A 16,300-nucleotide genomic window follows, 5' to 3' on the forward strand; every position below is an offset into this window, starting at 1 on the left:
ATTAAATTTTCAGGCTGGGGTAGTTCAGTTTAAGCATTATATGGAAGTAGTGCCTCATGCAAGTGATCCTGGGGTTAAACTTTCCATTAGAACATAATGACAAAATTGGCCTTCAGGGGGTATGGTGGAACTTTAGGGGGACAACATTCCAGCTAGGGAAACTGTTGCCAGTGAAACACTGTCACTAGATTTATCTCTCTTGAGATGCAAACTGGTTAAACTGTGAACAAAAATACCAACCTTTGATTCACATGATACTGTGCTGTTTGACACTGGAAAGTTGCTGTGGGTGAATGTAGAACCAGAGTTGGCTGCTGATATGCCATGTGTAATAGAGCCACTAAAACAATGTACTGGAAAAATCAAATGGCTCTGAGCACTATGCGACTTAACTTCTGAGGTCATCAGTCGCCTCTCGAAACATCACATTGTTCTGTAAGAAGAAGCATTGTATGTGAGCAGGAGAGAGATTGTGGGAGAGTGGTACCCATGAATCAAGGTAATGCTGGTGCCGATGAGGTAAAGCTAACAAAGGGACTGTTACCAGCTAATTTACATATCCTAGAGGAGGATGATTGGGACACATCAAATATGTCACATGGAAGCCTCTGATAAAACTGCATTACACAGGAATATAGAGCATTTGAAAGGAATAGAAATGTTGGAGGTAGAGAAATTGCTATTAGAGTTCAAGTGTTCATTTTTGCTCATGATCCATTGCTGGCAACATCTGTGGCGCAACAGCAAATCCCAAGAGGGATGAAGCACTGGTATACCAAACACCATATCAAATACCTCAAAAAGAATCAATTTTTGTCAATAAAATGTAGCTGAATGGATTAAAAATTCTACCCACAAAGTGGCAACAGGAAAATACATGTATAAATAAAAGATTTTACTTGTGCAAGTTTTCAGAGCCAATGGCTTTCTGCCAAAAGAAGGAACCACTGGCTCCGAAAGCTTGCATAAGTAGAACCTTTTTTTTTTTTTATGCATGTGATCTCCTGCCGCCCATTGGTGAGTAGATTTTTTATCTATTCAGTTGCCTTATTTCACTTACCTTGCCATTTACATCCAGTTACGGAGCGTTTCATTTACCAGAAGGTAGCTAGGGGAATAATAGAGGAGAGCACTGGTTCATCAGGAGCTGCCATCATGGCCATACCCAAGAAGTTGGTAGGCAGTTCCAAAAAAAATATAGAACCTTCTCTCACTACAGATACCTTAATAGTAAAACAATAACAGACATGTACCTGATACCCAATATCACAGACACCATCAATAACTCCACCATGGATTTAAGAAGTGTGTGCCATCAGTTAGAAGTAGTTCAAGAGGACCAGCCAAAGACAGCATTCCAATTCTCAAAGGGTCTTAATCAGTACTGGGACACTGAAACCTTGGCCTTTTTTTTTTTAATCAATACAAGCAATAGGAGATTTTCCAGTTCCTAAGAACAGTAAGGAGCTGCAATTGCTTTTGAGTCTCACACCAACTGTTATAGGAAATTTTTAAAGGGGTTTGCAGATGTTGCAGGACTGCTCACACAACTATTGAAAAATGATGAGAAATTCAAGTGGATGAAAGAGTGTCAAGCCACATTTGAGTGATTAAAAAAAAGCTTTGACATCAAGCTAAGTTAATTTTCCCATGATATCAAATGGAGTTTGTGTTGTCATGTGATGCTTACAACCAGGCATTGAGATTTGTTTTAAGTCAGGTGGTAGATGATGAGGAGCATCCTATGGTTTACACTTTGCAACAGCTAAATAAGTTGTAAAGGCACTGTTCCACAACAGAAAAAGAAATGTCAACTTGATGCATGCAATTATGTATTTTTGATGGTATTTGTATGGGAAGAACTGATAATCCAGCTCTACAGTGGTTATTATGGTTTAATGACACTTCTGGTAGGTTCACAATTCACAAGGTGGGCGTTGAGACTGAGTGAGTTTGATTATGAAGTTGTGCAGAAGGCAGGGAAGAAGCATGGAAGCACAGATGGGTTGAGTGGGAAGGTAACAGTAGCACAGGCACTAGGTCACAGCCTTGCTCAGTGGCAAGCAGTGCAAGCTGCTGTCACTGACTGCAAGCTGTAGTTGACACAACTGCAGTTCAGCATATGTGATAGCCTGTTCTGTAAGTCAACTAAGTTGGTGACACACATGATGGTGTTGGCTAAGCTCTAGGAAGAAGTGTTAAAGGAAATGCACCACCACGTGGTATCTGGCCCTGGCGGTTACAGGGCTTTGAACCACAGTGTAGTGGAATGCTACTGGAAGGGGTGGAAGAAAGATGCAGGCAAATACATAAAAGATTGAGCAGACATGCACCATAAGCAAGTATCATTTCAAAGGTTAATATGAGATTACTAAACCATTTCAAATGATAGGGATGGATATCATAGTTCCATTTCAGCAGACAAGGGGAGATCATTTCAGTTTTAATTATACTGTGAAAAGGAAACTTGCTACTCACCATATGCAGAGGTGATGAGTGGCAGATAGACACAACAAAAAGACTGTCACAAATATAGCTTTTGTCCAGTAATGCCTTTGTCAAAATTAGACCACATACACACACACACACACACACACACACACACACACACACACACACACACATGACTGCAGTCTCAGGCAGCTGGAGCTACACTCAGACAGTGAAGGTATCTTCCTCTCATACACCACTGCATAAGGAGAGAGCTCACTCAGTACCAGTGTGAACCTTGTAAACTGCTACAACAAATTTCAGAATATTGATACATTCCATTCTTGATTTTCCATTATTTGATTTCATTTTTAATAATTATTGGCCATTTCTCATGGTACATGGAAATGATTGCCATTCACAATCAGCAAGCAATTATGGTGGCATAAGTTGTGGTCACAACTGGTTGTTCAAGTGTGGTGCACCTGAAACATTAACCACAGAGCAAGGGGCAAATTTCATGTTGGACTTGATGCCACAAATATGTCATTTTCTATTTGTTCAAAAATTAAGAATTGTTCTACTGCAACCACAAATTAATGGTAGAATGGAACATGTGCATTGTCCTATTGGTAGTGTGTTGAGTTTTTATGTAAACTCTCACCATAATGACTGGGTTACATACTTAATATTTGTTGTAGCAGCTTACGGGGCTCACACTGGTACCGAGCTCTCTCCTTATGCAGTGGTGTATGAGAGGAAGATATGGTACCTTCACTGTCTGATATGGTCAGACCAAAGATTGGCAGGGACAGGGCGTCAGAATTTTTGGCCAGACTCTAAGGGAAGTATGGAGGCATATGCAGAGGGCAAAGACCAAGACCCTGGAATGCCATGAGCTGGTAGGTTGATGCACGGTAATATTGTTGCAGTATAGGATAGGGCTGTGGGTAATGTTATCAAGTCCATATATCACAAAAAGTAAAACAAAAAAAGTTTGTTACCAGGTACTAGGGACCTCCCAAGATGTCACTGGTCACTGTCAATCTTCAGTTGGCCACTATGGCAGTGATAGTTCGTGTTGAATGCTTAAGATCATTTCAAGAAATTGCAGAATCATTGCCACAAAATATCGGCATCCACTGCTATGAAGAGGTGAAAGAAAGGGAGAAAAGGGTGAATGCAAGGATGTTATGCAACACGTGTGCAAAATACTATATGGATTATGGTCAAGGAAACAGTGAGGAAAATTTTATTTTGTATTACATTGTAATGTAATTAAGAGGTTAGGCTGAATTGCACTGTTGGTTAAGGTGTGGTATTGTGTGGTTACCACCATAGGAAGCATTTTGTTGAAAAGTGTGTACTGAATAAGTTATTGCATGCCACAATAATTGGAGCTTTTATGTTGAGGATTCGTTATCTATGTTTGTGAGATAATTATGTCAGGTGACATCACACCTTTTGAAGGGGGATGGACAGTAATTAGTTGCTCCTTCTTCTGCAGCTGTTGTACATCAGAGATAAAGATGAAGGGAATCCTATTCATGGCAGTATTTCACCTCTTCACTGTGGATGGAGTGGGAGTGCTGCAGTATCAGCAATTGGAAAGTGGACTGTGATTCTCACCAATCACCATTGACATTGAAACTAACCTTTAATGTGTGGGAGATGAGAAACAAAATGAGGAGTTGGAGGATGTGTTTTCAGGCTGTGATGAGAAGTGCAGAGGAAGGGCATATTTAGGTAAGTGTGGGGGGGAGTATTATAAGTTGCATATGTCCTACAAACAGTTGTGGGGGCAAATGCAGCAGGCAATAGATGTACACCACATACCTTCGAAGGTCATTGGTGAGATCCCAGATTCGAGTCCCAGTCGAGGCACACATTTTCAACAAGTCCCCAATGACGTACATCAACACCAATTTGCAGCTAGGGTGTCGATTTAATTATCATTTCATTCTAGAGAAGCTGCACAGTCATTAATGGTATCTGTTCTTTCGGGAACTCATACTACCTTCATATATTGTGACGATTGTTTGTTGGCTAGGAAGACGTAAGGTTACACACTACTCATATGTTACACCACATGTTTCATCTGTTATTCTTTACCTTCTTATAGATCTTCATTTTCCCCTGTCTGCATAATTTTTATTTTCTTAATTAAATTACTTATTTATTAATTATTTCAACATCTTTCAAGAGTGCTCTGCTGGTCTCCCGGCCCAACAATTTTGAAAGTCATCACTATGTGTGGGCTTACGGCAGGCGTTAGATGGCGGCGCTCCTAAAATTTGTGAATGCTGCTATTGCCACATCTGTGCTATATGCAGGCTACCTCCACCCCCCTCCCCCATGTGCCCCCCCCCCCACCCCCTTGTGCCCCCCCCCCCCCCCCCCACACACACACACATACACCAGCGTATCAGCACTCACAGCTGCGCTATAAAGCCAGCAGTGCAAGTGTCTGGATCTCAGTCATGTTCTGATTGCGCTGTCAGTCATGTTCTGATTGTGCTCTCATATTGCCCATTGTACTCATCATTGTTTTGTTCCTGCTATTGCCAAGTCTAGGCTCTTGATTTGGTTCAGTCTCCAGACTTGTCATTCTTCCATGTAGTCTTCACTGTCATCCACCATTGTTTTTGTCTTTCGATAGTTTTTGGCAAGTCATTGTCATGTCTCCTTGTCATGTCTGATTTCAGTTACTATACTCTGTTTTTCTTTTCTTAGTTTGTGTTTATTCATATAATTTTCAAGACGAATAGTATGCTTTTCTTGTAATGATCATATATTTTGTATTCAAGACCTCATTTATATACATTTACTTCTTCCTGACAAATTTGTTGTTACCCTTTTAAATGAAAATATATTTAAGATTTTTTTTACTTATTCTACATTCTTGAAGAGGATTTTATTTACAGTCTGGGGAAGGAACATTAGCATTATTTTTGTGTATATATGTTTTATGAAATGTTCTACATCCTTGAGGTCCTCCTCATTGTGAGTCTATGGAATAAAAGTTATATGCAGAATATTCAGAAATTTCTGTTACAAGCTTCTAGGACATATAGGGGGAAATGAATACGTATTATTTTGCATAGGTACCCATGTCCAGAAAAGTACTGTTTCCATTCTATGACAGTTTCAGTTCAGATGTGTAACAGGCCCATGTCTGCTAAGGGAAAGAGAAAAGTTTCAGAGTTGATTGACCTGGTATTCAATAAGGTAGACAGAATGATGTGTACTATGTCAGATGGTCACCTGATGTCACTCAACATCTGCCCTGCTGTGACTCTTGTAGAGATAAAGGAAGATCTGCTGGCATGAGTTCTGGCTCCTGCATTAGAAACTGAAGAGATGCCAGGTGGGATGGGGAGTGTTTACCAGAACATGCTTCATAGATACAACGTCTGCAATATGTTTGATGTCACCATGTTGAGCTGCTGTTGTAATATATCAATACTGTTTTGTACATACCATATGCTGGAGTCTCTTTTTGTTTTAGAATAATGTAGAATAGAAACTTTATTGTCACATAACGTTTCATATACAATCAGATGATTGGGACGTAGATGACTTGTCAGTTTAAAGTTAATTTCTAATTGTAAGTATACAGAATAATCACAGGTATTTTGTAATTTTAAGTACCACAAAATGATTTAAAATAATCATGTTTTAAATAAAGTAAAATTAAGAGTAAATATTTACTTAAAGTACTTTTTTAGCATGACAGAATAAAATGTAACATCAGGCACAGTTATTTGTGACACTAAGTCATAAATTCTTCTACTCTGTAATAATATTTACTTGCTAGGCATTTTTTTAAATGATGTCAAAATTCTTATAGTTCATAATTTTTAAGTTTTCACAGACTTTATTTCCCAACCTCAGACCCATATAGTAATGTGTCTTCTCCAGTAGTTTTAGCCTATGAGTTGGTAACCTATACTGATATCTGTTTCTTGTTTCATAATCATGCTTAAACAGATTATCCTCAAAAAGTTGTGGGTTTTGTTTAGAAAACTTAATTGTCTCATAGATATAGAGACCAGGAATAGTCATAAGATCAAGGGCCTTGAACAGAGGTCTGCATGTTTGTTTGTTTTTCTGCATCTGCCATGGCTCTAATGATTCTTTTCTGTAGCCTAAAGACTCATTATAAGTTTGTTTTTTCTGATCCCCAAAAAATTATCCCATATCTAATCACAGATACAAAATATGCATGATGTACAACTTTTTTGACTGGTGTTTCTATTATACTGCTTATAACATTCATTGCAAATATTAGACTATTTAGATGGTGACACATGGCATCTACATGGTCTGTCCATGATAAATTCTTGTTCAGCATTACACCTAGAAATTTGCTACAGTTTATGGTGGCAAGGTGATTGTCCTCATATGGTATTTCTAGTATATCCTGTACAGCTTGTTTTGTGGTAAAGTGAATGATTTGAGTCTTTGTTAGATTTAATTTCAGACCATTATTTCTCACCCAGGCCTCAATTTCAGCCAGAGACTGCTGAAGATGATTAATTAAATTTTCACTTTTCTTGCAATAGACTATTGCTGTAGAGTCATAATGTTTAAGTCTTAATGCTAACAAATGTGATTAAGTCATAAATGGTTGTTTTGTTATGTTTCCTTTTTAATTGTTGCCTAATAATTGTACTGTATCACACATAATTCAATTCCTTAAATTAAAACTCATAGTATGGAAATGGTATATTTCTGGGCATGGGTTTCTGTTCAAAATATTATGTACTCATGCCTCTCTAAAAGTGCTAGAAATTTATAATTGGAACTTCTGAATGCCCTGTGTAATCTCATTTTCAGAATTTTCCGTGTCATTCCTCCCAACTTTCTCCAATTTTGTGTTCTGTATTTAGTCTAACTTCTTTTCACTGTCTTCATTTCCCCTGTTCCTCCTGTCTGTCCTTGTCTCTCTTCATTCAGTTAGTTATTTCATACGGTATTCTTTAGATAATCTATATATCAGATACCTAGATAAAAATCACAGACTGTTTTAAGAAATGAAGAAATCATGTGTTTAAATTGGAAGTATGATATATGCAGACAATTTGTGGTTGAAAAACTCTGCTAATAATATGAAGAGCTAAAAGAAAAAACAATTTTAATTTGTATTACACTGGCAAATCCTGGGTGGAATACAGACAGTGGTATGAAGATAGAGAACCTTTTACTATGACAGACTGATAAAAATTTTTAAACTCCATCTTGTAATTGTTAACATTTGTCTTTATGCTGGCTTTGCAACAAAAAAATTGCTTTGCTTTATTTCTTCTTTATTTACTGCATGTGATGCATATTATTTTGCTTTGTATATTTCTGTGCATATTTCATGTCAGGAGAAGAAATTTCATCTGTTTGTTACAGAAAAAGATATGTGTATTGTTTCCACTGTCCAAACGGTCCCAGCCAGACACCAGTCGTCATTGATCCTACTGGTACATATTTCAGGTAACTTGAATAACTGAATGGTTGAATAATAACTGTGTCATGTATAAACTTAATGCTATGTGTATGCAATTAGTAATTCTACAACTAGTTTTTATTAACATTTGCATTTTATAAATTCTGGATTTGGTTTACAAACAATGGAATATCCAGGATGGAATGTAACACTATTATAAAAAGGAAAGTTGCTATTCACCGTATAGTGGAGATGATGTGCTGCAGATAGGCACAACAAAAAGACTGTCACAATATAAGCTTTCGGCTAACGAGGCCTTTGCCAATAATAGACCACACACACACACACACACACACACACACACATTTGCAGATTCAGGCACCATGTCACGGATTGTGCAGCCCCTCCCACCAGAGGTCTGAATCCTCCCTTGGGCATGGATGTTCGTGTTGTTCTCACCTTAAGTTAGTTTAAGTAGTGTGTAAGTCTAGGGACTGATGACAGCAGTTTGGTCTATTATTAGGAATTAAAACACACACACACACACAAATGTAATTCGCAACACATGAATGCAGCCTCTGGCAGCTGAAGCCACATCGTATCACATCTCAATGCACTCATCCTGTGTTGAAATGGGTGCCACCTTCAGATTTCCAGTATGAGTACCAGATTTGTCTCATCAATGGGCGCACACTGCAACTACTTACAAATTATACATGCTATAGTTGTCTTAACTGAGCCATTTGTGGGAAATGCACTTTGAGATAATAACATCATTGAAGTGAAAGTAAACCATCAATGTGCTGTCTGCATTTTAAGAAGTCCAAACAGACTAGTCACATAATTCTGATTATATGAATTGTGTTACTAATGTTTGAATAATATTTCCGCCATTTGAGTGTACAAACTTCTTTATTTGATGCTTGTACATGTACAAATGCATAAAAAGTGAGAAGAACCAAAATTTAACATCTATATGCCATTCCAGTGCCAGATTAAAACTTAACAAATTTCAATCTGACATTGGAATGGTATAATGTTTTGAAATTTTGGTCCTTCTCTTTTTCCATGCATTTATACAAAAAAATTTTCGTCAGTTACGGTATATTAATAATGCACTATGCATAGTGTTGTGGAATGGGAAAAACACTATGCACTATCAATAGTGTTGTGGAATGGGGAAAAAAACCGGAAATTGGCGTTCATAAGAAGAAGAACAAGACCAAAAATGCAACAGGTGCATAATATGTAGGAAATTGTCCACACAACCTGCCACTGATGATGCCTTGCAGAAAATAAAGGCGAAACGCGTATGTTACTAAAATTGTATTTTATTCAGTTGCTGTCAGATGGTCCATAAGTAAAAATTATTAATATATCGTAATATTACACGCAACTGAGGAAGACAGGACTATAAAAGTTGAATTTTCGTCAGTGCTTTACTTGATAATGACATAAGCCCAAAATCATGATAGTTATATCAAATAAAGAAGTTTGTACAGTCAATTAGCGGAAAAAATCATTCAGAGATTATCATATCTACATCTACATCTACATCTACATTTATACTCTGCAAGCCATCCAATGGTGTGTGGCAGAGGACACTTTACGTGCCACTGTCATTACCTCCCTTTCCTGTTGCAGTCGCGTATGGTTCGCGCGAAGAACGACTGCCGGAAAGCCTCCGTGTGTGCTCGAATCTCTCTAATTTTACATTTGTGATCTCCTCAGGAGATATAAGCAGGGGGAAGCAATATATTCGATACCTCATCCAGAAATGCACCCGCTCGAAACCTGGACAGCAAGCTACACCACGATGCAGAGCGCCTTTCTTGCAGAGTCTGTCACTTGAGTTTGCTAAACATCTCCGTAATGCTATCACGCTTACCAAATAACCCTGTGATGAAACGCGCCACTCTTCTTTGGATCTTATCTATCTCCTCTGTCAACCTGACCTGGTGCAGATCCCACACTGATGAGCAATAGTCAAGTATAGGTCGAACGAGTGTTTTGCAAGCCACCTCCTTTGTTGATGGACTACATTTTCTAAGGACTATCCCAATGAATCTCAACCTGGCACCCGCCTTACCAACAATTAATTTTATGTGATCATTCCACTTCAAATTGTTCCGTACGCATACTCCCAGATATTTTACAGACGTAACTGCTATCAGTGTTTGTTCCGCTATCATATAATCGCACAATAAAGGATCCTTCTTTCTATGTATTCGCGGTACATTACATTTGTCTATGTTAAGGGTCAGTTGCTACTCCCTTCACCAAGTGCCTATCTGCTGCAGATCTTCCTGCATTTCGCTGCAATTTTCTAATGCTGCAAATTCTCTTTATACTACAGCATCATCCACGAAAAGCCGCATGGAACTTCTGACACTATCTACTAGGTCACTTATATATACTGTGAAAAGCAATGGTCCCATAACACTCTCCTGTGGCTCACCAGAGGTTACTTTAATGTCTGTAGATGTCTCTCCATTGAGAACAACATGCTGTGTTCTTTTTACTAAAAACTCTTCAATCCAGCCACACAGCTGGTCTGATATTCCGTAGGCTCTTACTTTGTTTATCAGACGACAGTGTGGAAATGTATCGAACGCCTTCCAGAAGTCAAGGAAAATGACATCTACCTGGGAGCCTGTATCTAATATTTTCTGGTTCTCATGAACAAATAAAGCAAGTTGGGTGTCACACAATCGCTGTTTCCAGAATCCATGTTGATTCCTACAGAACAGTTCCTGGGTTTCCAGAAATGACCTGATACATGAGCAAAAAACATGTTCTAAAATTCTACAACAGATCGATGCCTATAGTTTTTGCACATCTTCTCGATGACCCTTCTTGAAAACTGGAACTATCTGTGCTCTTTTCCAATCATTTGGAACCTTCCGTTCCTCTAGAGAATTGCGGTACATGGCTGTTATAAGAGGGGCAAGTTCTTTCATGTACTCTGTCTTTCTTTCTTTCTATCTTTCACTGGTGCCATGTCCTGCATTGAGGCAGGGTCAGCATTGTTAGCAACAGATTTGGCAAGGTTAGTGGAAAGGGATGGCCGGATGCCCTTCCTGCCGCCACCTTCCGCGTACTATGTGTGGAATCGAATTGGTATCCCGTCAGGTCCAGTGGACTTTCCTCTGTTGAGTGATTTCAGTTGCTTTTCTATTCCTTGGACACTTATTTTGATGTCAGCCATTTTTTTGTTCATGCGAGGATTTAGAGAAAGAACTGCAGTGTGGTCTTCCTTTGTGAAACAGTTTTGGAAAAATGTGTTTCGTATTTCAGCTTTACGCATGTCATCCTCTGTTTCAATGCCATTATCATCCCAGTGTGTCTACATATGCTGTTTCGATCCACTTACTGATTTAATGTAAGACCAGAACTTCCTAGGATTTTCTGTCAAGTCGGTACCTAGAATTTTACTGTCGAATTCACTGAACGCTTCACACATAGCCCTCCTTACACTAACTTTGACATCATTTAGCTTCTGTTTGTCTGAGAGGTTTTGGCTGTCTTTAAATTTGCAGTGAAGCTCTCTTTGCTTTTACAGTAGTTTTCTAGCTTTTTTGTTGAACCTCGGCGGGTTTTTCCCAACCCTCACAGTTTTAACTCGGCACGTACCTGTCTGAAACGCATTTTACGATTGCCTTGAACTTTTTCCATAAAAATTCAACATTTTCAGTGTCAGAACAGAAATTTTCATTTTGATCTGTTAGGTAGTCTGAAATCTGTCTCCTATTACTCTTGCTACTCAGGTAAACCTTCCTCCCTTTTTTTATATTCCTATTTACTTCCATATTTAGGGATGCTGCAAAGGCCTTATGATGACTGATTCCCTGTTCTGCGCTTACAGAGTCAAAAAGTTTGGGTCTGTTTGTTACCAGTAGGCCCAAGATGTTATCTCCATGAGTAGGTTCTCTGTTTAATTGCTTGAGGTAATTTTCACATAGTGCACTCAGTATAATGTCGCTCGATGCTCTGTCCCTACCACCCATTCTAAACATCTGAGTGTCCCAATCTATATCTGGTAAATTGAAATCTCCACCTAAGACTATAGCTTGCTGAGGAAATTTATGTGAAAATTATTCCAAATTTTCTCTCAGTTGTTCTGCCACTAATGCTGCTGAGTCGGGAGGTCGGTAAAAGGAGCCAATTATTAAACTAGCTCGGTTGTTGAGTATAACCTCCACCCATAATAATTCACAGCAACTATCCACTTCTGTTTCACTACAGGATAAACTACTACTAACAGTAACAAACACGCCACCACTGGTTGCATGCAGTCTATCCTTTCTAAACACCGTCTGTGCCTTTGTAAAAATTTCGGCAGAATTCATCTCTGGCTTCAGCCAGCTTTCCATACCTATAACGATTTCAGCTTCGGTGCTTTCTGTCAGCGCTTGAAGTTCCGGTACTTCACCAACGCAGCTTTGACAGTTTACAATTACAATACCGTTTGCTGCTTGGTCCCCGCATGTCCTGACTTTGCCCTGCACCCTTTGAGGCTGTTGCCCTTTCTGTACTTGCCCGAGGCCATCTAACCTAAAAAACCACCCACTCCATGCCACACAACCCCTGCTACCCATGTAGCTGCCTGCTGTGTGTAGTGGACTCCTGACCTATCCAGTGGAACCCAAAACCCCACCACCCTATGGCACAAGTTGAGGAATCTGCAGTCCACAGGTCACAGAGTCATCTCAGCCTCTGATTCAGACCCTCCACTCGGCTCTGTACCAAAGGTCCGTAGTCAGTCCTGTTGACGATGCTGCAGATGGTGAGCTCTGCTTTCATCCCGCTAACGAGACTGGCAGTCTTCACCAAATCAGATAGCCGCTGGAAGCCATAGAGGATTTCCTCCAATCCATAGTGACACACATTATTGGTGCTGACATGAGCGACCAGCTGCAGATGGGTGCACCCTGTACACTTCATGGCATCCGGAAGGACCCTTTCCACATCTGGAATGACTCCCCCTGGTATGCACATGGAATGCACATTGGTTTTATTCCCCTCCCTTGCAGCCATATCCCTAACGGCCCCCGAAAAATATGAGAAGATTATGGGTTATCGATCTTGGAGACTGTTCTCACTTTGAGGTTGACACCTTGTGTACATAAATATTGAAGGAAATAAAGTAGCATATTCAAACAGTCAGCCTGTAACATAGCTAGCCACCACCTTTCATTGATGTCCAAGTGACAACTGGATCCAGATATTAACACAGTATTTATTTTGATGCTTTTTTAAATTTTTCTTTTCTTTGCAACATATTTCTGTCCCAAACTTACAAATAAGTAACTTTTACTATTTATAATATCAAGGCATTTCAGTTTTATTACCAAAAAGTCAAGTAAAACATATCGAAATACTGTATCTTATCCTCCAAATGGCAACAACCTGCACAGAATTTGAGCAACGCTACTTAATATATTCTCCTAGGGCACAAAAAATTTTATAAAAATTTCTACAGCACTCTGCAAAATATAATGATGGGGACAAGAATGAATGGTTTTTGATTTTATGAACACAAGGAAAAACACTACAATGTGAGATCAACAAGTGCAGGAAGCTATGGACACCAAGCACTTGAGACGTTATAATTTTCATAGCTAAGGCTCCTATTGTGTTGGGTAGAGGAAATGACGAATGCTGTAAAACACCTCTAATGTCAAGAATTTATAAAAATGCAAAGTTATGATGATGGTGACAATACAGTATCATGAGCATTTAAAAATCAGTAATTCAGTGAGACAAGAGGAAGCATACACATACTGGAAACTAGTTATGGACATTTTTTTATTAATACTGGAAAGTGGTTGTTTAGTTTACATGTTGTATGTACATGCATTAAGTTGCATGTATTTACATATTATATGTTGTTATATGTAATGTTGTATATTAAAATTTACATACACATTTCTTGTATGATGTAAGTATTTACAATTATAATGTCTTACAGAAGTGAAATGTTGCCTTAGGAGAGATATGTCACACAAGACAAAAGGCATCTTATTATTTTTAGACTTGGCTGTACCAAATAACTACAGTATTTCCATCACACACCTAGAGCTGGTCATTTAGTGTTTTAGAAGATTTGTAGTGGTCTATAAGAGATTTTATTTTCCATAGCCATCCAGGAACTTTCACCAGTATGTGATATTTGTTTTGGTTATAAGGCCACTTGCTCAATCCTTATCGAGATCTCATACAAATGACAGCAGTGTACAAATCTTTCCAGCACTTGGAAATTCCCATCTTATTTACTGATATGGGAAATAAATGAGACACTGTTGTCATAGACCATTTAAATTGATATATTTCAACAAAAGCTTTGCCAACAGCTGGAGAGAAAGTCAGGTGCGTCTGAAGAAGAGTATCAATAGTAATGAATTAAGGATAAGTCTTTCATCGCTCGGTGTCATGAGAGAGTATTCAACAACTTGAAGTAACTGCAAAGATAAAATAATGGCTTTTGCACATGCTTTACTACAACATTGCTTGCAGGTCATAAATGTGTGTCAGTCCTGACCAGTAAAACAAGGGTTGGTGCTGTCATTTATGAAATTCATGTGTAATGCTATCCTCTTGAGATATCATACAATTCATATTTCCTCTTTGTTGAAGCAAACCTTGTGATGAATATCATTATAGCAAGAGCAAACACAATTTATGGAACATAGTACTTTAAAGAGCAACACATAAGATACAGATTGTGCATAACACTGAACACATTGGCCGGACAACAGTAATACAGTGTAACGAATAAGCCAAGTACTTGTTTGTGATTGTTTAAATAATGCTGTTTCTTTGGCAACTCACCAGAACATGCCTCGGTGGCCCCTATAAGCGGGCCTGTGAACTGTATGGACACTCGTGCTCTGAAATCGCACATGCTATGAGTGAAGGTACATCACCCCTCCTTTCTAGGGGATGGGAAAACTACATACATACATCACTACAAACATCAGGCACAGAAAAATGCATGGTACAGAAAAAAGAGCACTGGTGTAATGAAAAACGGGTGTATGGAGGAGGGGGTGGGCAGGGGGGGGGGGGGGGGGGGGACTGATCTCACAAGGTACTGAGATTATGAATCACGGAAAACACCAGTGATGGTGCTGACATCCATTTTGTTGCCCAATGATGGCAGGTGCTGCAGCATGTGGCAGGCAAGCACTGGCGAGTAGGGGTGGAAGTCATGACGGACGGGCTGGCTCACCGTCCCCCCACTCATAAGAAGCCATAGGGCAGGAGCGGGCATGGTGTCTTCATCGTGACATCCTCATCAAGGTCAGCGTTGATGGCCTCACAGAACCCAATAACAGAGGCAGAGGCAGCAGTGGTGGCTGCAACGTCAGGTCCCGTGGGAGCTGCATTGGTGATGGCTGCTAATGAGTCGTGGGGGGGGGGAGGAGGCAGGCAGGCAGTGACCCAAGGCACTGATCTGCCAGGCAGCAACTCCCTCTGGAGTGCAAACTGGACCATCTGTGACACAGAAACAGGCATTGGCAGGGGTGGGGGCAGGAGAGGCAGTGGACCATCTGGAACGGGCTCCACCATGTGCAGCCAGAGGCTGTTGAAGTTATGGGACCGCCCATCAGGAGTGTGGACAATGTACAGGAATCTGCCCCAGTGACACTAGATGATGTCAGGACCCCAGTTAAACTGATGACCAGAACCACATGGCTAAATAGATATACCTATCTGAACCATTGTGGAGCTGGAGATGCCAGCAGTCATGGTGTTGGATGCAGCATGTTAAGGAGGGTCCATGGTTGGTGTCCATGTAGCAGCTCTGCCAGGCTTGTTTCCCCCACCATAGTTAAATGATACAGACTCAAAAAAGGTCTAAAACAGCTTCAGGAGACCTGCCAGATACATACTTCTGCATCTGAGTTTTAAACATCTGAACCATGCATTCAGTCTCACCATTAGTTTGAGGATGAAATGGGGCTGTGAGATGATGAGCACCACTAGGCCGACAAAAAAGATACAAATTCTTGAGAAACAAACTGGGAGCTGTTATTGATAACCATCGTATAGGGAAGTTCTTCAGTTGCAAAAATCTTAGACATGACTGAAATTGTGGGCACCACAGACATGGATGGGCAACATGCATGTAGAAAAACTTGGAATATGCATCCACTACAATGAGCCAACAGTAATTTAGGAATATCCAAGCAGAATTGATATGTAGATGCTCTCATGTGTGCTGCAGTGTCAGCCAGGGGTAAAAAGGTGGGGCCACCCGTTGTTGAACACAATAGTGCAAGCAGCAATAAACTGCATAATGTCCCCATCTTTGGCCAGCCAGTACACATACTGGCGGGCCAAAGCTTTGGTATGAGAGGTCCCCCAATGACCAACAGGCAGAAGTTGCAGTTCATTACAGCGTAAGGAAACAGGAATCACAACACAGAG

At 39.8% G+C, this 16,300-nt stretch overlaps 1 protein-coding gene across 1 annotated transcript in view; it reads left to right on the forward strand.

The window, feature by feature from the left end:
• LOC126481526 (FAD-dependent oxidoreductase domain-containing protein 1-like) overlaps positions 1-16,300 on the forward strand; it is a 237,803-nt gene that overhangs the window by 117,673 nt on the left and 103,830 nt on the right. The window contains exon 6 of the mRNA XM_050105334.1: positions 7,831-7,914. Within this exon, the coding sequence (XP_049961291.1) occupies positions 7,831-7,914 (84 nt within the window). The remainder of the gene's footprint in view (positions 1-7,830; positions 7,915-16,300) is intronic.

Source organism: Schistocerca serialis, chromosome 5 (assembly GCF_023864345.2).
Source record: "Schistocerca serialis cubense isolate TAMUIC-IGC-003099 chromosome 5, iqSchSeri2.2, whole genome shotgun sequence".
NCBI classification, from domain to species: domain Eukaryota; kingdom Metazoa; phylum Arthropoda; class Insecta; order Orthoptera; family Acrididae; genus Schistocerca; species Schistocerca serialis.